This window comes from Poecile atricapillus, chromosome 1 (assembly GCF_030490865.1).
Source record: "Poecile atricapillus isolate bPoeAtr1 chromosome 1, bPoeAtr1.hap1, whole genome shotgun sequence".
NCBI classification, from domain to species: domain Eukaryota; kingdom Metazoa; phylum Chordata; class Aves; order Passeriformes; family Paridae; genus Poecile; species Poecile atricapillus.
The window spans coordinates 19394070-19415091 of NC_081249.1; the positions used below are offsets into that span (position 1 = coordinate 19394070).

The following is a 21022-nucleotide window of genomic DNA, read 5'->3' on the forward strand; positions in this document are numbered from 1 at the left end:
TAAAAGATCCTGAGTCAGCTAAAAAAAGCCATGAATTTCAGGCCTTAAACGATTGGCAGATTCTAAAAGAGATTTTTTCCCTGTATCTATTTACAAAATTGAGCCTGATTTTTTAAAACTGAGGGAGGGGAATATCTGAGTCTCCCTTCCTGCACTTAAAAAGTCTGCAAAGCTTTGTTAAGAAAATAAACAGAAAAGCCTCTGAGAAATACATGAGGTCCAAAGGAATGCTATGGTCCAGCTGAAGCCGAGACTGAGGCACATTGGTGGGTTCAGTTCACTGCAGACACAGCAAGCTCTCCTGCCTTCTGCTGAGAGCTGCCCTGATTTGTTTTGGTTGGATTCCCACCAGAAATGGGAGAGTGTAGGTCTGTGTGTCATGCCAGCCCTTGAGCAGCAGAACTGCCACGCTCTTTTTAGCCTCCATCAAGGGGGCACCATGGTTCATGGGCTGGTACCTCCTGCAGCATTTTTTGTGCTGCACCTCCGGCACACTTCAGAGGATTACACACTTCAGAGTCCAAAGTGAAACACTCTGCTCCTAGGATGGTATGTTGTAGGTGAATGTGGAGGAATTGATAAAAGGTGCAATATTGAAACTTTCCTTTGTGGCTTTCTGTCCAGTTGTAGTAAAGAGCCTGAGTGTTGGCTTCTCCATCTGAGACCCTTAACTGGACCTGAGGTCATCCCAGAGGGAGCAGATCAAGCTTTGATATAGCAAATATCACAACCAGAGGTGTGTACCTTCCTCTGCCTTTGGTTTAGAAGCAATTTTCCACGTGAATCCCACAGTTAAAATTGCCAGGGGTCACTTGTGGGATGCACCACACTGCTCTAATGATTTGTAAACAATCAAAGGCAAAAAAGAACCATGTTAGATTTAGAATTTAAGAAGTATGAACAGTCTTTGGAGCAGACTTACTCAAAGCTATGTGAGTAGCTAGCTGCTACCTTGAATTACAGCCATTGTCAACAGCCTGTGATTAAATAAAGAGTAAGAGGGAGATATGTATGAATGTGAATGTTTCACAATGTTTTTGAAGTGAAGTAACACAATACTGAGAGCATTGATTCGCACATCAGCAGGGTAACCACAGTAGTGTAAAAATTATCCCATTTATTGGAAGAATTCAGATTGTAGACAGACGTATACAAGCATTGTCTTCTGGGTCCCTCTAGGCTGATGGAACAGATCACTGCAACCATCTGTTCATCACGGTATTGTGCTGATGGGTCTCAGAGGTACCAACAGACCAGGATGTTTGCAAGCTGGATGTTTATGGTTCAAGCAAGAAATCAGTCAAATCTTCAATGTGGACCATTTAAGTAAGCCAAGATGCTTTTGCTTAAAATTAAATAAGGAGCAGCATACGTTTTTTTCTCTCTGTGGACCCACGGGACCAGTAATTTCTGTTAGCACGGTGATGTTACCCAGGGTCACAAGAAAACTTCTTGTGCTGGTACAGCTGGGAGCAGACAGTACAGACAGCAGAAGAGTGTCACGGGCAACTTTCCGATATGGCTTTGTTGTCTCATATCTTCTGTTGGAATGTTCTGTAGGACAACACCAGGCCTGAGCAGCAAAATACTGCTGCCTGCCTTCTTGTAAGTACCAACAAAAAGTGACAATCTACCATTTTGCATCTCAGACGGTGTGCCTGGGTCTCTTTTTGTTTGGGTGGTAGCCAGTCTCTTCAGTCCTCACAGGGCATTTCAAGGGCTGTAATTTCATCTTGTGCTGGCACAGTGACTGATCCATATCCTAGGTTGTGAGTAGATATAAGCCAATACTGATTGCTTGGTCAACCTTGTCGGGCTTACTGGGTTCCCAGTTTCAGATATTTAGGGTGGCTCAGAGAGGAGCAGTGGGAGCTTCTGGCCATGGTGTGTTCATCTCTGAGAACTGCTCCAACAGGCCCTCAGGCTTGGGCATTGGTCACATGAAGGTGTCCATTCTCAGCTAAGGGGCAAGAATTTTGGTCATCCCTGTTGTATTGCCATATCAGTTTCTTCATACTTTATTTGCTTATGCCGCCTTTCCTCACATTATCTATCATAACAAGACTTAGCATGTTTATTAACAATCCTTTACCTGTATGCTATATCATACTTTAATAGAAAAAAACCCAAAACTACATTGCTTTGCAAATTTCAGCTTGGTACCAATGGTAGATGGAGAGATGTTATAGATGAAATCTGGGGATGTTTTCCCGTCTTGCTTGCAGGCCCATGTGTTTCCTAAAAGGGAAGCTACAGATCTTTTGATCCTGCCATCCTGTCTCTGAGTACTTTGGGGTACTTTTGACTCTAATTCTGGGTTTTATGGGTAAACTTTTATTTGATGCTCCATTGAAAGGACAACATTAAGCTGAAATCTTAAGTAAGAGATTCAGCTTTGTCTATGGAGTTTACAAATTCCAACTTATGGAAAGTGGAGAGCCCTGTTATTACAGACTGATATTCTAATAAAGCTGCTTTAGATGGCCATAGCAATTTTGAATTGCAAGGGCAATGGACATATCCATTTGGTCCCTGTAACTGCATCCACATCAGGACTTCAGCTACATGAGTAGCAACTTATACTTCTAAATTGGTTTTGCAATACAGGTCAGACTTTTCTATGAAGCTTGAGTTAAAGCAGACGTGTAGGAAAGGGAAGGCACGAGAGCTGCTGGGTGGGAAGGAGAAGGAAATACCTGCAAACCCTTTCATTTTCTCCAGCTGTGCCATCTAGCTGTTTGTAGCTCAGAGACCAGAGCAGCAGTCTGGTAAAAGAAATGGAAGAGTTAAAGTGAGTTGGACAGAAGCAGTGACAGATCTGTGGAAGGAAAATGCTTCCCAAAATGGGTCAAAAATAACAAATACAAAATGTACTGAATGAACTTTTGTTTTTGCTTAAGATTAACTTAAATTTTTTAGAAGAGAAAAAACACTTTCTCTAACAACATGAACCCTGTGTATATTTACCTGAGGCTTATAGAAATAGCTCATATGACAAGTCTGGCTCCATAAACTCCGCCTAAGAAGCCTGGATCAGCAAAATTCAATCTGGAAGCTGTCTATAAATTTATTAAAACTGTCTGAGGTTTCTAAGTTAACTATTGAAGTAATCTTCTGTTTGTAAAAAGATAAAAGTTTTTTTTAAATTAGTACTGAAGTCCATGGAAATCAACTTTCATCATTCAGTGCTTTAGTTAACTTTAGATTTAATTCTTCTGATAAAGAAATGCTAACTCAAGACCAGCCACATAAAGTAAGGCCTATTTGCAAATAAATTTAATTAATTTTAATATATTTTTGTCTTTTTTACTCACTGGAGATTTTCAGCAGTTTTATGCTTCAAATAAATCTTAAGGAAGAAGTCAAAGCAAGCAGTCAGCTGCTCTAAGGCCAATCAAATAGTGCTTTTCTGCATGTTTTACTAACAGATGAACAGGCAATCCCATTTATAGAGCATACTACATGTTGACAGAGCGCATTACTTCGTTTTGCAGTATTGGCAATTTGAGATCTTAGCAAAACAATGCTGAGGTCGCTCTCATTCTGTATTGCCATCCTTGGAATGTGGCTTGGGTTTTCATTAACTCTCTCACTACAAGGTACTGCAGATGGAGGCAAATTTTATAGCGGGGGTTGTAATAAACATCAGAGAGCAGAAAGTTGTAAACAGCTTAAATTCTTTGTCCTGTGTGGATGAATTCCTTTTCCTTAACACTTTGATGTTCTCAGCATCTTGTGGACACTTTTCCTAATTGGAGGTGAATGGCTGGATAATGCACAGGACACTGATACCTCTCAGCTGGTGTGTGGGGAGAAGTGGTCTCAAACTCCAGCACCCAGTGAATATATGCCTCAGTATAAACAGAAAAAGTTTGGATATTCGGCCTGGCGCTTGGCTCGCAGCATTCTGGCTCTGCTTAGGAGCACAAATCATGTACAGGATCACTTCCAAGATTTCTCCTCAACTGTTTAATCAAGGGAACAGGACAAAAAGGGAGAATAAAGAGCACTGCTCTAGCACGATTCTCTTTCACTGCTGTGTTATTCCTGCTTTTCCCAATGCTGACTTCATTGAAGTCACCAGTATTATCAAGTTAGTGTAAAACTGCAGTGAATCTTTCCAAGGCCTTTTCTGTACTTACATTTTTTCGAGTCTTACCAGGACAGTTAAAGCAATACAAGTCACTTGAGAAGAATTTAACTACAAAGGAACTGGACGTCCTTACTGCAGAAGGAGAGCAGACTGGTGGGGGAATCTTTAGGAACAGCTTCAGTGCTTTCAATTCATAGCTTACCACAAAACAATTGCCTGAGAATAGGTCAACATTTTTATACAGCCCAGCCTTTCCCAAGCTGTTTTGCCCAGGGGGATCATCCCCTTCCAGATTAGCATAAATGCCCTTGCTCAGCAGCACTGTGACTATACCACCTCTGGATGCCTAGATCTGGAAGGCTGTGGGTTGTGCTTTGCCTTTACCTTCCTACAATCCCTGCAAAGGGAATAGTCACAGTATGAGGTACACTGGAATAATTGCACCCAAGCTATGAGGAATTCAGTACACTTCCATCAAGTAAAGGATCCTGCAGATTAAAACAATACAGCTCTGCAATTGGAGAAACTGCTTGGATGATGGCGCATGTCTTATATGAACGGTGCTTTCACGTTCTTGTTGCTTTTTAAATCACTTTCTCTACAGTGCTTGTACTCAGAGCTCCAGTTTCCAGGTAACAGGGAGTACCAGACACCCAAGTGCTGGGTGATTTAACCTTTTATCTGAACACAACTGCAAGCGGTTTGGGCACTAACATATTATAATTCTTCAGTCAAACCCAGCTCTTTTGGCATGGAGACTAATTTGTGAGAGCAAGATGCCACATTTACATGCAGTCACATGTAGTACAACTGTCATGATTGCTGCAGGGAAGGACAAAAGTACAATAAATATATCTTTTGCTTTATGTTTGCTGGGCCATGTTTTCAGTAATGTGCACTGCTAAGTACCGAGTTAGTCCATAAGTCTTGTTGGGTAAGGTATTAATCCGTTTTGCCTGGACATATAAGACAGGTGTTCTTGCAGGTCCCTTCCTCGAGCTCCAACTTGCATTGGTTTAGGTTGTAGGAACACAGGTCTGTTGAAGCAGGCTATCCAGGCAGTTGGACCAAAGGTCTTTAACACAGTCATTCCTACCTTTGGATAGCACAGCTTGTTCTAGGGTTCTGTACATGGACGTGTCTGCAATGGCAGCTTCTCCAGGAGGGCACATATCAGTGCACTCATCTGGGTCTGGAAATGTGTCCAGCAGATAAAACACGGCATCTGCTTTAGACTGCCACATCCCAAACTCTTTCATCTCTACTGTTGGTGTAGAGTAGGTCTAAATGGGGTATAGAGTGACTAAATGGGGACCAAGATAACTCATGCATAGATACTGATGGGCAACTATCTGAATCTGAAAATGAGTCGCACCTGGAACACTTGGACATGGTTGTTGTTGTTTGTTCTTTTCCTTACTTCTTCACTCTGTTTTTAGACTTAGGGTAAAAGACATCCAGAGTGTTTAACATTCTGCATTTCTCCATCTCTGAATGCTGAAGTATGTTTCCTCATATTCTCTCTCACCTGTCATGACAGGTCAGAGGAACTTTTATGCCTGAATCATTAGGTGACTGAAGTTTCATACTAGAAAACAAATATGCTTTGATGCTTTTTCAGCCTCAAGGTGAAAACAACAATAAACTTATGACCAAGGAAAATGATGCTCAAATAAAATTCATCACTGCTTGTAGCCCTCAGACTCCACACAGTGAAATTCTGTTCTTCAAAGTAAAACCAGATAGTGAATGTAAATTGATAGAGCACACCGTAAAAATGTTCATTGTTCATTCAGTGGACAGTCATATATACAAGTTCAAAATACCTCATAAGGAACTTAGTGTGTGAGGTTATTGGATATTATTCCATTTTATAAATACAAAAGAAGAAACATTTCAAAATCCATTAATCACGCTAATGAGCAGAAATTTACTATAGTGGAAAAAACTGGTTTCCTGGCTTTCAAATATTTCATTTGCAACTCTTTGAATTCACTTCTAATCAGTCCAGGAAAGCTATCCCTGAGTTACAAGCAGGCCGCATGGGGACTCCGGGTTTATGACTGAGAAAAATTCCTCCTGGGCTGCCCCACAGGCAGTCCAAGGCCTGGGACTGATTCAAGTGTGTATATCTTTGGTTAAGTCCATCGAGCGATTCAAACACAGGTCCAGTGATCCTGAAAATTCTCAGTTCCCATTAGCAGTGCAGGCTGCCTGGCAGAACTGCTCTGCACTGGCCTCCCCAGCTATAGGACAGGCTGCCTGCCAGGGCTTGGCACCGCTGGAGATGGCACAGCCCTGCAGCTTGTCAGTGCCAAGACTTCCGGGCTTCACAGGACTGTGGCAAATCCTAATTCCATAGTAATTTTCAGGCTGCCTTTCTGGCTTCCCAGGCTCCCTGCCCTGGGGCGGAGCTGTACTGGGATTCCTCCCAGGGACTGTCACTCCAAGGGCAGTTTGCATGAGCGCTCCCTAAGGGCTCAGAGAAAAGAGGAATTTTTGTCAGGCTCATTGCTGACCAGCAGACTGCTTCATGATTTGTCTTCATCTGGCTCAAAAAAAAAGTATAAGAATTCATAGTTCACAAAAACTTTGAAAATGTTGGCTTTAGACTCCGTCAGATGAATGTCAAATTTTGAAAAGCAAAGTCCCTTCTCAGCTGGAACACTAGCTTGTCAACCAGCCCCAGCGATGAATAATATGCTATGAATAATAGTGCCCCGACTCTTAATTTACAGTTGAAATCCAGAAGAACACAAGGTCCATCTGCTTACATGATCCCCAAATTATTGACAACTACAAAAACATGATGTTTGTAACCACTTCACATATAGCCTGAAATGTATTAAACAATGACTTCATTTGAAGAGGTTTGTTAACATTATGAATATTATTATTGTGGGTCAAAAGAAGCTTGGTCTTGTTCCAGTCTGAAATAATTACTTTTACACTGCAAAACTGGTTTATGAATTTCAACATTGAATCAAAATGTACAGTAGTCACATTACTTCTTGGGAGGTTTTTTTGTGTAGTTATTACTCTGCAGACTAAATGGATTTTAACAATCCCATACTACTCATGAAGCAATTTTGAATAAAGTTTTGGTTTGTGAAAGAGCCCTTCCTCCTCCTAAATTCTTGTCAAATCTTCAGATGGTAAATTTAGATAGGAACCCATGCTTCTGTCTGTTGTTGATAAGCATTCTTCTTTCTAATCAGAGCAACCAGATCATGGATCTGTAAGTGACTTGTTTCAAGTTCTTGGTTTTAAAATTTTTTTTTATACAGCTGCAATTTTTGTAAATGTCATATGTAATGAAAGAAAATTGTGTTTTTCTCCCTCTTCAGTTCTTGGAATACATTTAAGGGAGAAGGATAATTGCTAGTGAGAGCACAGCCCAGTTTTGCTTTATTGTGAAGGTGAGTTGCAAAGAGATAAACAAGGAAGGAAATGCATGGAGATCTACCCACTCTCAGGAACTAGAAAAATAATCTAGTGAATTGTTATTTTCCCAGATGTGTATAATTTGTGTATGAGACTTCACTGAGATGTTTGGCTTGCATGCTTAAGTCTCCTAGGTGTTTTGATACTCTTAACCTGGAAGTTACACTTGCTTCTTTTTTTCCCCCCTTATTTCCACCCCCCACCCCCCACCCCAAACCCCAGCATTCTCCTCTTTATTTTTATCTTGGTCTGTGTCAGCATAGAAAAACAAACATAAAAAAAATTAGGCCGGAAACCCTGTCATTTATTTGCAGACGAAACAGTGAGTGGTCATTTATTTAAACTGCAGCCTCTAAGGAGGGAAAAATATGGCAGGATAACTGGTGGTTTCTTCTGCAGCTTTAAAACACAAATGAATTCAAGTGATCCATGGGATTAATGCTAATTTTTGTTGAAAAAATATCTTATGCTATGTTTTAGGGTAAGTTTTTTGATCTACAAGTTAGTGGTTTGTAGTTTTAAAGATATTTTAGTGAATTTTCACTGATGCTGGAAATAGAGACCATTGTGCGCATGTAAGGGTACAAAGTAATTTAACCTTTTTCTAAACCAAAAGTGTTTTAGATTAAATTTCTTTGCTATGCTGCTGATAACTGATAGTGCAGTAATATGTGCTATCACATGCATGACATCACTGACCTGCAGTCAATTCTACAGTATGTATATATATATATATATAGGGACTTATAAATTAAAAAGTGTAGTCCTTTATCCCACATGAGGTTCTGGTAGCACACAGTGCTAACAAAGTCCTGGATGCTTGCTAACATCCTTCACATTATGGGAAAGGTTTCCCTTTCGATTGCTCCATCAGTTGTCCATTTCTTTTACCAAGTGCTTACCAGAATATGGGGCATGTTGTCTTGATTCTCACCTTTCTGCTCCCTCCCAGCTGATGCCCCATCAGGCAGCAGCAGCTCTGGCTGACTGACCACAGGCAGAGGGCATGGAGAAGAGTCGAGGGTCCTCCTCTAGATATGTACCAATTACATTCTTGAGAAAAGAAGGTAATCCTGCCCCTCTGCACATCACGCTTTGCAGCTCTGAGTTATAATCTGGAGTCTGGTTTGCCCTCTAGGCTTCTTGGCGTTGGAGCGTGCAGGAGCATTTTGTGGGTGTGCACAAGGTGCAGTTCCTCTCAGCTTGCACCACCTGGTGCAAGCACAAGATAAGTGTTTGCATCGAGGGAACACAGGATGCTTTGTACCTGACCCCCAGGAATAAGGCACTCACTTCTTCTCCACCAGAATGAGCAACACTTGGGCAACTCCTTGAGAGCAGTAACAGGGTCACATTCTTCTCATCTGTTAGATCTCATATCAAGAGCTTTCAGACATCTAGGAAATTACAGCGATCAAGTTCTTTCCAAATAGGATTTCTTTCTGTCTAAGAAGATTTGTGTCATTATTGTAAAGAAGAATCTCTAGGAGTGAGATGGTGCTTCATTCTTCATTGGCATTAAGTACTATTTTCTTAAGTTCTGTTACAAACTAGTGAAAAATTATCAACATATTTTGATAGTTAGAAAATAAATAAAAGAAAAAAATCTGAACAAAAGATATTTGTAGTGTGTTATCCCTAAATTCCAATTCCCTAGTTTCTAGGTTTTGTTTATAGAACTTTACACATTTCATATGTCTGTCATCTCATGGATTTCTTCTTTTTGGAAAATAGACTTAAGCCATTACTTGTATTGACCGAATGAACATTTGGCTGGAATAAGAAAAGTGCTAATTCCCCAAGGAAGTGTGCTGCCAGTATCACTCTTGGCTCTGGTTCAGCAGCCACTGAAGAGAGTCTTTTCCAGATGTGGAATTACCTCTGTATGGAAGCTGCATTCGTGTACTATTAGAAAGGTCAAGCAAAACAAGACCTTCATGCTTGCTTCAAGATTTTTCACCTGAAGATATTGATTGTATTTTCACCTGATAAATATCGTAGCCCCTGCTTTTCTGAATGCAAAGAACCAAGGCACTGGGACTTTTCTGAAAGTCAGGTGAGCTTTAATAGCTGGTCTCCCAGGTGGGCTTCTCTGCACTTAACTGCAGATGCCTGAAGGGCAGCCATCTGACCTAACTGTCATGTTCTCTCACTGAAGTAGCACTTCAATTTATGTGCCCTACTTTAGATGTCTACTTGGAGTGATATACATTGTCCACCATATGTGTGGGTTTCTTCCTAGGGAAGAGGGAAGCTAGAGTGATAAGCTCAGGTGGAGGTTGTAGATGTTTAGGTTAGACAAATCCTTTACTGCAGTAAGAACCGTGCTGGCTGCCCTCCAAAAACAGGATGCATATGGAAACTTTTTCCTACCTCATCTGATGAGACATCGGACAGCTTGAATCCAGGTGAAGTTCATGGCAGAGAAGTAAAGAAGTCATTTCTCCCCAGTTTCATAATTGTGTGCTATCTGCAACTTAATAGCTATTTTCCTTTGTTTATTAGCTGTTCCTGCTGAGAAAGCACTCAGTTCCTACAGTAATATTGGAAAAACAAAACCTAGCTTCACTAATGATCAGGTAGGTAAGATTCAATTACCTACTCATTTCCCAGCTGCTGTGTTGTAAAGCAGCTAAATTTTAGCTGAAACATTGTTCACTCTTCTGTTACCAATGACAAATGATAAACAGGAGAGGAGTGATGGTTTTACTGAAAATCTGTGTTTGCAGGTGTAAAGCCCACATTACAGCTCCTCAGAGCTGTGTAAGGAACCACCACAGTGGGAATCATGGAAAACATGAATTGATTGAGTTGCCCCAGAATGAATATACAGGAAATTAACTGTGATGCTTTGCATCATCTCTTAAGAGAAGCTGACCTGTAAAGTTTACACTTCCCAAAGTGAGCTGCATGTATTCCTTGGGCACACATTATCAGGTAGATGAAGGAGGAAGGAAATTTGGAAGGAACAGCAAGGAGGAATCATAAATGCATCATAAGTGAATAAGGGTGTAACGTGAAAGGGTAAAAGATAATCAGAATGGCCAGAAAGATCTGTCTGTAAATTGTAGTTGCTAAGTGGCTTAAGAGAGGGAGATGTGATTGCAGGCAACTGAGTAGTACAGCTCAGTGTGTTCCTGTTCACTGCAGACCAGGGTGGGCTCCAAACCCTCTGCAGTTTGAAATGAGAGATTTATTGGCCACCATAAATACAGTGTAAGGAAGCTTTCTAAACACAGCCACAATAGCTTGTGTTCAAAATCCAGAAAGCTTTGTTAAGGTTTGAAAACACCTTCTGTAGTCAGCAGTTAGTTTTAAATTCTGATACTAGGTACACAAAAGTCTTGAACTCCGAAATTTCTGGTAGCTGCAACTTAACAAATCATTTAAGATTTTATACATGAAGACACAAGAACCTTTGCTCCTGATTTTTATATTACGTTTACAGAATAAAACTGGATCTAGTAAAACTGTGGTTTTCTGAGTTGATATCCCCCAAAATACAAGCTTTTGCTCATAACTCTTTCTTTGTCATCATAAAAAGTTCAACTGTAGTTTCCTTATCATGTATTCTTTATTTTTAATCTTAGCTACACCAATGTAACAACCTGTTATTATTGCAAAGCACTTTCATGCATGCTCTTCATCTGCCCCCAGTATCCTACTCCCAACTAGACAGTCTCCAGATTTCTTTTGTGCCAGCTCTGGCGCTCATCTCCTCCCTCAGAGGTCTGATTCAGTCTGCTAAATGGAAAGAAAGGTGTGTGCTTCATTTGCTGTATTGGTTTGAGAGAAGCACAGAGGCAGAGGGAGGCAGAGGGAAGGGAGGCGGTGGCAGCCTGTGGCTGGAAGAGGGGGATGAAGAGGATTAATGGGAGGCAGACTCTCCTTTTTAGTGGCAAGGAGTTACCAGGCCAAACAAGTTTGACCTGCACAATTTCACCTTTAGTCCTTCCCCTCTCTGGCTTCACCCTCTAGGGCATTCTTTACCTTTCTGGCTTTTCTGTGTTTTCCTTTTCCCTGATTTTCTCTGTTTTCTCCAAGTTTTGCATCTCTCCCTTTCCTGGTTTGATTCTTCTCTACCTTCTCTACCAATGGGGGCTCCTCCACACTGTTTTTTTCACCTTGGGGTATTTATTAGAAACAACACCCCTGTTTTAATCCTTTTGTGATGTTTAGCATTTCCTTTTGCATTGACTGTGGTTAGAAGAGGCTGGTGATGGTATAGAGCTGGAGTGTAGAAATCCTACAAACCTCTTCCCATCTTGCTCACCTGCTTTCTGTGGTCTGACCTGCAGAGCAGACAAACAAACATTGGGAATCAGAGCATATGATATATATAGAGTTTTCCAGTTGAAAACATCTTCTTGAAATAAAAATTAGAAATTTAGGAAGGAAAATCAGGCAATCAGCATTTTAGTTTTTACTCTTTTTTCCAGTCTATCTGCCTGGAGATTCTGATGACTTGGGAGTTTGATATATAAGGTTTCTTTCTGTTGGGTGCTGCTTTCCAATACATGCTCTGCAACTTCTCAAGTATCTACCCTGCCTTGTTTTCCAGGAAGGGGGGAAGCACAGATTGTTCACCCGAGAGACAAAAATGGACTTTATTGGTAAATTCAGATACTGTGTTCTTTGTTCACGCAAGTTGACTGTCCATGGGAACACTTAAAGACTATTTCCTCTGCAATAGGGATTAAGATCCATGGAAGATCCATAACTGGAAGCCTGTTGAGTGCAATACATCAGCATCAGAGCACATAAAAAAACTTTGGCTCAACAGATGTATCTTTCCAGGATGTATTTTGTGTTATTATACACTTTTTTTTTTTCCTCAGAATACCTTTTTCTTTCTCCCTAAAGTACTGTGCTACCTCTGTTTTGAGACAATGTGATGGGCTAGTAGCATTTGCCTAGATTGTAGGTCAGAAATAGTAAAACTGATTAATTTCATATATGGCATTCAGTACTAGAATAAGTCTACTTCCTCAGAGAACAGCTGAAAATAACTGGGGGGGGGGGGGAGGGGGGGAGGGGGGGGTTGCTGCCCTTACCGAGATCTGTACAGAGCATTGAAACATTATTTTAAATGTGAAAGAAATCATGTAGCCTGGTCTAGGCTCTGCTTAGCCGAGGGAGGTTTATACATTTTTAAACACTTCCACTGATGGAATAATCTCCCGAGGGAAGTCACACAGAAGTCACTACTAATTATATAACACGGTAGAATGCAATTTTCCTTCAGAATTTGTTTGATCTTCCACAGTTTGTGTAAAGACACATTCATGAAATAACGAATAGGCCGTGACATAGCATTTTGCTTTTCAAAGTCTACGTGTTAAAGAATCATGAGCCAGTCCACCCAAAGCACGCATCGTCAAACCATGAACAGGAAAGTTACGCTTTATTTGTCCCTCTCTCCTTCACCTGCAGGACCAGGTTCCTCGTCCCCGGGTGTTGCCAGGGGCCGGACCGATGTTTGTCCCGGGGCTGTGGGACAGGACGGGACGGCTGGAGCCGCCGCTGCCGGGCGGCCGGGGCAAGGGACAGCGCCTCGGCGGGGCTCCGAGCCCGGCGGGCCCCGAGAGCCGGGAACAGAGCCGCCGCTGCGGGGAGGGCTCGCAGGTGCGCCGGGCTGAGCCGGGGAGGCAGCGGCGCTGGGCGGGAGAAGCGGAATCGCCGCCCCCCGGCGGCGCCGGGAGCCGCCTCCTGCCGCGGCTCTGCCGAGGGGCTGCCGGCTCCCGCGGGGAGGGACAGCCGGGGGCGGGCTGCAGGCGGGAGTTACGAGGAGGGGCGCCGGGGGCCGGAGGCTGCCGGGCTGAGCCCAGCGCTGCGGCGGCCGCCGGACGGCAGGTCGGGGTCAGTGCCCAGCGCCGAGTGCAGCGGAGGCGGCGGCGCCTCCGCCCGCCCGTTCGCACCCATGGGGGACTCGGTGTTCAGCGAGAGGCCGGCGCTGCGCTACGCGGTGAGTGCCGAGCCGGGAAGGGGCTGCGCGGAGCCGGGGCTCCCACGTGTGCCCTGGGGTGGTGGGAGCGGCCGTCTGTCCGTCTGCACGGGCGTGGAGCCGCGGGTCAGGGGGAAGGTGGCTGCAGCCCTGTCCCGGCGAGCACTCGGGGCGCTCAGCCTGCGGGCAGGGCGCCGAGCTGGAGGCTTTCCTCGCTTTCCTACCTGGAGGTCGCGCTTTGCTGGAGATGACATAAATATTTATATTTTTAATTAATAAGGAGAGGGCGGTGCGGCGGCGGTGCAGCCTCTCGGGGCATCCCGGAGCCCCGTGTCCGGCCCCGCTGGCCCCTCCTGGCGTCCGCGGGCCGGGGGCGAGCCCAGCTCCGGGACGGCTCTCGGCGGCTGCTTCAGATAATAACACCGTACTTTATTTAATTGCCTTCACTAGAGCTGGTGCTCTTGAGAAGCCGCTGCACTTCCACCAGCCTTATTAGGAACATTTTCTCGTTTGCTCCGGCAGGGGAAAAAAAAAAAAAAAGAAAAAAAAAAGAAAAAAAGCTGCGTAAAGACAAGCAGCTGCCTCCTCTCCTGAAGTCATAAATAAACTCCAGCACGAGTAATAGCATGCGAGGGCTGATGCCGCTCTCGTTTGCACCCATGTCAGTGATGAATAATTTTATTGCTGTTGTTAAAGTTGTGTGGGAATTGTCAGTCGGAGCAGGCTTGCTTCACTGGTCCTGGGAGCACGGCTGCTGGATTGGCGGGATGGGTTGATGGATTTCTAAGCGTATCAATTACGGAATGCGCTGCGATGTGCTTTTTCTTCAGTTGCTTCATTTTGATTCCTTCAATATCGGACGTGAAATTAAACTTCTTTTTTATGCACCTTTTTTTAAAATAAAATAAAATCTTGTGTAAACAATTTGAAAGAGACTACTTGGGATTTTTTGGGCAGCAGGGTTTAATGTCTGTCTCTATAGATGCTTTTGTACCCACTCAGCTGTAGGTGTTAATGCATTCAGCTGCTGTAATAATAGGAGAGTTTTTACAGGTAATGGTAAGTCAGCTAAATTAGTTAATAGAAACAAATACCTTTGGTACTGTGTCTGAGTAGCGATAGTGATTTCATCAGGAATCCAGTTATCATACATCAAACAAATTGGAACCACTTCTTTCAACAGGTAATGGTGCCGTGAGTATTTTGGTGTGTGGAGACCACTGCCAGTCACGTCACGTGCTAGTGACATGAAACTTTTATTACTTCCTGTGATTGTGCTTGTCAGTCTACCATTAACTACTAGCTGCAAACACATTATTGTTTCTGTCAGTTGGGTATCAGTCCTGTTTTATGCCCAAAACCAGCAGCAGGTAGTGCATTGAATTCAGGACAGCAGGCGTGCAAGGGAAAAAGGCTGGCCAGCCATATCGGGTAACCATTCCCCCTTTGGCAAAACCCCTGCTTTTTGATTGCTGTCTATTGCGGCAAAAGGAAAATTGCTAAGAATGAAACTTCAAAGCATTTTTTACTATTTTAGGATATATTTCAGTGATGAAGTAGCCACACGTTGTATCTTGGAGGTAAGTGATTTGTAGTTGATATTACTGGTTTGCCTGGAGAATAGAGGTCTGGATGCTGTGCATTAGCATGCAGAGGCTCAACCTGGAGTCTGTGAAGAACCTAGATGAGAAGAAAAGTGTGTTGACTTGATGATGAGCTAAGACTGTAGAGCTTTCTTGTATTGAGACCTTAGTAATTACTGCTTAAATGTAGTGAAGTACCATTCTCATTAAGTAATTGCATGGTGTAAATACAAGTCAAGTTCTTGGATTGTTTTGATAACTGTGAAATAAAAATTATGAAGTGTTGTGGCATTTAATAGCAATTAATTTATTGGCAGAAGAAATTATAGTGATTTCTGTGGTGAGCTTCTTTTCTGATTTTTTTGGACTCATAATTGAAGTTTCATGGTTTTCATAAAAGGAGGCATCTCCACTAGCATCTTTGTTCCAGTCAGTGGTGTGCTTTTAAAGGAAGTCTCCCAGTCTTCCCCAGTTGTATGCTTTGCGTCATGTCTTGGGGTAGTCAGAGCACAGGAAACAGCATTTATTCAGGTGGTGCTGAACTGGGGAATGTGCTCCTGGTGCTTCCCAGAGCTTGGAGGGTATTTGAACCTCAGGACCAAGCTAGAATCAGCTTAACTTGGAAAATTCTTGTTGTTTGGACATTTGATCCACTGTACCAGCCCCTGAGCTCTGCAATGTGCTACAGCCAGTGCAACACCATAATTAATACGCAATTAGTAACACAGTAGTTTAGCCATAGCTCAACAGGGATGACACTGCCATTCTGAGGCTTCCTAGTGTGTTTGCAAGCATAGCTTAAGACTGTTATGTCAGTGGGTATGATCACATCGCCTATAGCACGTTGGATCTGTGTGTGTGATAAGTGAGAGTGGGATGACTGATAATTATGTCACAGTTCCATTTTGAACTCAGCACTGGTGTTGACTTACCAAAAAACTCCACTAGACAAAGAGGTTATTTTAAGAAGCTGAAACATTGTTTTCAGTGAAAAGTAAATTAAAAGAAACCAGCCAGTTGAAAAGGAATAAAAATATATTATTAAAAGAGTAGGTGTAAAAAAAAAAACCAAACAAACAGGAAAAACAAACCAAAATGCAGACTGAGAGACAGTTATACTTGCATTAGATCACAGGAACAAATTTTTTTTTTTCCTTCTAAGATCTTTTCACTCCAAAGACCTCTTCTCCCTTTCTCATATGTTTATATGACATTTTTTATTAAAACTTAAAACTATCTCATTCTTGATGTGTGTTGCCTAGCCAAATTGTACCCTTTAATTTGTAGACATGGGTTCGTTTTACCTGCCCACTAATCATCTGGCTGAATTACTCTGAATTAAAAGCTCTTTTTTAGTGTTGTGGTGTTTGTAACTGATACTAAAATTTCCAGATGTTCCAGGAACAGTTTTCATATGGTTTCATTAAAAGGGATGGTCACCTTCCTGACTTGGAATTTCTTTCTGTTTGTAGCTAAATTCTTTATTTTTTCCCCCCATCTTAGCAGCTTTATGGGGTGAACTAAAAAGCTGCTTCATGTATTTTGGCTAAAACACCAGAGAGATCCATCAGTTGTTTGAGATGTAGAGTTTTTTTTGTGTAACGAAAAAAAGTCCAAACAGCCTCAGCTGTTGCCCAATCAACCAGCCCCTCAGTGGTTCAAAGCAGGAAGCTTGGAGAATGATCTGGTTTGGATATAGCCATTTTAATCTTGGTGTAATATCTTTAATCTTGTTTTGTCTTGAAACATTTACCAGAAAGGATTTCCCTCAAGGGAAAGGACATTTTACCCTGATGAGGAAACTCTGGCTGTCTTTCACCAGGGAATATGAGAAAATGGGGAGGAGCTGGGATTTGGCTGCCATGACTTGAGGGATACCTTGGGGAATTCATCTGAGGAGAAGATACGAGACTTTCTTGGGGCCAAAAATTGAGTGTTTTGGCATCCAGAGTGGAAGGGATGTGTGAGTCTCTGGACAAGACAACTTTGAGTTGGTTCAAGCTTCTGAATCTATTGCTGATAATGAGGTCACCTCAAATTCAGATATTGGAGAGTATTTTGAGAAAAGAAGGGTTTTTTCCCCAGCCTCCAGCAGTGTTTGGGGCATTGTGTTGTGTGTTTGCTCAGGCTGGGGTGACAGGCAGACTTGCTGCTCCCTCTTTAGTGTCTTAAATCCATGAGTCTGCATGGAAGGACAGAGAAAACAAAAGAAACATGGGAAAACTTTTGCATGGGAAACTATGGCACAATCAAACCTCCTGCTTTCTGGGGCACAGAGGGAATCAAAGGAGGATAATAGACATTTTCCTCAATATTCCAGTTGTAGTAGTGCTAACTGTACCTTATAAGAGTTAGATGTTGGAATAATTCAAGGTGGAGTGGTGAGATTAGTGATGACACTGTAAAACTGTAAACTGGAACTGTAAAAAATCTTCTTGTGAGGAGGACCCAAGCACTGACATCCTCCTGTGGGTTGCTTTTGCAAGAATCCACTTTTAAAGACTGTTGCTTGCATTTCTGCTTTTAGGACACATTGCCTCATGGCTTGAGCCTTCAGCCACTCGTGGATTTTAACAACAAACTTACATGCCACAAGCAGACCACAATTGTTACCATAATTGTAGGAAGTCCTACAAGTAATTTATCTTACTGGACTAGTAAGTGTGCTGCCTTCACCTAGACCATTTGACTGGTTTCTCTCTCTTCCTGCTGGGCTTGCCAGCAAGAAACAGCACAGGACCAGGCTGGGCCAGTGTGTATCCAGATCAGTTATAATGTATTTTTGTACTTTGGTTTGGTGGGGTTAAGGATAGGCTATGGGCTGGAGAGTAGGTTCCTTGCCACCAAAAGTCTTAAACATTTCTACTCCATAAAAGGCAGCTGCTTATTTTCTCTTATCCTGAATACTCACAAGCAGAGTTAACTTGTTCAGGAAGATTAATTGCTCTGTTAGGTGTTGTTTTCAAATTAGGAAATTTTGAAGAAAACTATAAAATTCACCAAATAAGCAAGCTATAAAAGAGGCAATTAGCAGTAGAGGAATAGTTAAATGTCAGATTTTTGGCATCTGATTCTTGGATTTTATTTGTCAAGGACTTATGCTCACCTTATGCATGTTGGATTTTTTGGAAGGAGGAATATTATTTCTCATGACTGTTGAGCCCAGTGCTTCGTTCTTCATTTGGGTGAAATTCCCAGTGACAGTGGTGACTCATGCTTACACTTCTGCAACATTTGAAAGTACTTCTATTGTTAATCTCTAAAGAGCATATATAAATTTAGGAAGTGAGCGCTCTTTGTCACTCAATATGAGCACCAAGGCCAAGCTTTGATTTGGATTGATAAAATCTGAAGTGAGTCCAGCTGTTTTTTATCTGCTGTGCAAAGTGGCCATGAGTTAACACCAAAGAGCTGGAATCCAGGGAGGACAGGAAGCAGGGAGTTCGTGTGTGTCACAGGATTTTAAAAAGTTACAGGAAGTATATTTCCATTCTGATCAGATTCTATTTTTTTTTCAGCTCTTGAACACCTCATGTATTCTGGGAGCTCTTCACTGACATGTGGATATCAATGTTCTTCCTCTCACATGCAGGAGAAAGATGGGGGCAGATGAAAGTTGAGTTGGGCATGACCTGCTAGGTTGGGTGCAGAACCACACTGCTGTGGTTTTATTAGTCTGCTCCAAGATATTGTGCAGGAAGAGAAGTGGCCTAAAGGATGGAGAAAGTGGCCACCCTGTGTATAGACAGCAGGAGGTAAAGTTTCCCTTTATTCAGTTTAATCTGTCCCTGCAGAGCAATTACAGTTCTTGTAGTAGTACTTACAAAGATGCTGTTTTATCCAACTCTCATGTGAGTGGATTGTCAGGGTTTCTCTTCAGAGGGGCACACAATCAATAGGCTCAGATGTGCTGCTGTGCTTCCCCAGGAAGGTTTATGCTGATACTACTTCTCCAGGAGAAGATTGAATCAAGCAGCACTAGTCCTTTGCAAAGCTTCAGGATGAGGTTTTGGGCTCAGGTCTGCCTGAGCAGCAAGGTCATGTGTGGCTAAAATCAGCAACCTGTGCCTGGAATGAAGGCTAGCCATGTAGATGAAGTGCAAGATGAAGATTTCAGTCTCTGCTGTGTCCTTTTTTGGTGATTTTTGAGCAAGGTTGTTCTCTGGTCCTTTTAAAATTTTTTTTCTTCCTGTGTGGAAATACTTCTCTTCTTAAGAGAACCTGTGTGTGGAAAGTCATGCTAGCCTTTAGAGATTGTGCAGGTGTGATGGTGGTGTACAGAACTACCCTGAAGTAAAAATGTTGAATTCCACCTAGTCAATAGTTCCCACACAAGGTGATGGTTTTTATTTCAGAAGTTCTGTTTTCCAGAAGCTTTTTGAAATTTTCAGATGTGTCTACACACTTCTTTCAGGCTGAAGAGTGAAGCAAATGGAAGATGATTGAGGTCACAGATATATTTAGATAGTTGGATCTACTTTTATTTATCCTCAGTTGCAAACTGGTTACCTTTTATGCGCAAATGTCTGTGTAGAACTGTGAGGAAGGAGATTTACTTACTCAAGAGATTTGTTTCTGTAGAGTTATATATAGTAAAGTAGTTTTGCTGGCTACAGCTCTTCACAATTTCATATATATTTAGAATTTAAATCTGAAGTGAAAATGATAACCTGAGGAATACTCTGGTTTACATATCATCGTGTAGGCAGGGATTTTTGAACTTCTAAGTACTTCCGTTGTTCACCAACTTTCTGTTGTTCTGTGCAAGGTGTTTTCTGCTCTTGTTCTAATGGAATACCTGTACCTGTGGCAGAAATACAGCTGAACTCTTAGTGACTTGGAAAAGATGTACACAGAGTTCGAATTCCACACTATTGCTGCCTGTCTATGACATTTGAGAATATAGAAAGACATTTCACTCCATGGAGTGAAATGGCTTTTTCTTGTCTAGGGAATAAAGGAGGTCTACATGCATTGTACTGCTTACAAAAAGAATCTGTCAGCCTTTCTGTAGCATGCCTTGGCTGACAAGTCCACATGGTTCAGATTAAGTTTCTCTAAAGGGGTGTCAAATCTTAGTGCTCCCTTGGGAGATACCTGGATTTTATCAGGCATGGCTGACTCAAAAAAAAAAAGTAAGTAATGTTTTTTCTATCTAATGCTTACTATCTAAGTGTTATTGATAGTTCATATTTAAAGGGATTTTCTGAATATATCCTCTACTAAATCAAAAAATGTTATGAATTGCTGATGGAAAATTGAATATTACAGCAGTACTTAAATAGACTGTATTTAGTGTTCAGTTGCTAAGGGCAACCTAAATAAAGTTTGGGTTTTTCAGGCTGTGGTGCCCCCAGGTATGCAGGAAGAGTAAGTGCTGATCTTAACTACCTGCAGGATAGTCTGCTGTTATTTCACACTTGGATGCTTTGCATTTTTGAAGCAGGTGATTGAAGCTGTGGATATTATACTGGAGGCTATTGATATTTCATTGTACAATCAAATTGTTTACTTCAGAATAATACACTTTTGTGCATTAGTTTATATGAATCTGATTATCAGTCACTTTTGCTGCACTGCCATGAAGATAAATGATCCTGTGATTTTATAACTACTACAATTCTATGTAATTATAGTAGATTAGAGCCAGTCTTCACTGTTTCTGTTTGTGCAGATGCTTGAAATCAAGCATTTTGTATGACTAAGTATACCTCTAGCACCCAAACTTTGGCCTGGGCGTATCTCCTGAAACTCGCTGTTGTTTTCTTTTGATTTTGATAAAGGTATAATATTTGCAAAGTTTTAAGTATTTACAAAGTCAATTGTGTGTTTTGGGGTGTCAGATTTGACGCAGGTACCTAAATTAAATGGTGTTTAATGATGACTATTTTTCCCTTTTTCCTGTTAGTTTGTAAAAGGTCCTGTTACGCTCATCTATACGTGACTTGGCGTATGGAT

At 41.9% G+C, this 21022-nt stretch overlaps 1 protein-coding gene across 2 annotated transcripts in view; it reads left to right on the forward strand.

Moving 5' to 3' along the window:
* ARHGAP6 (Rho GTPase activating protein 6) overlaps positions 1-21022 on the forward strand; it is a 314313-nt gene that overhangs the window by 139597 nt on the left and 153694 nt on the right. The window contains exon 1 of one of the 2 annotated variants that reach the window (XM_058827270.1): positions 13190-13502. The exons of the other annotated variant lie outside the window; for it this stretch is intronic. Coding sequence (XP_058683253.1) covers positions 13458-13502 — 45 coding nt within the window. The 5' untranslated portion in view covers positions 13190-13457. Of the gene's footprint in view, positions 1-13189; positions 13503-21022 lie in introns of those variants that run through there. 2 annotated transcript variants of the gene reach the window in all.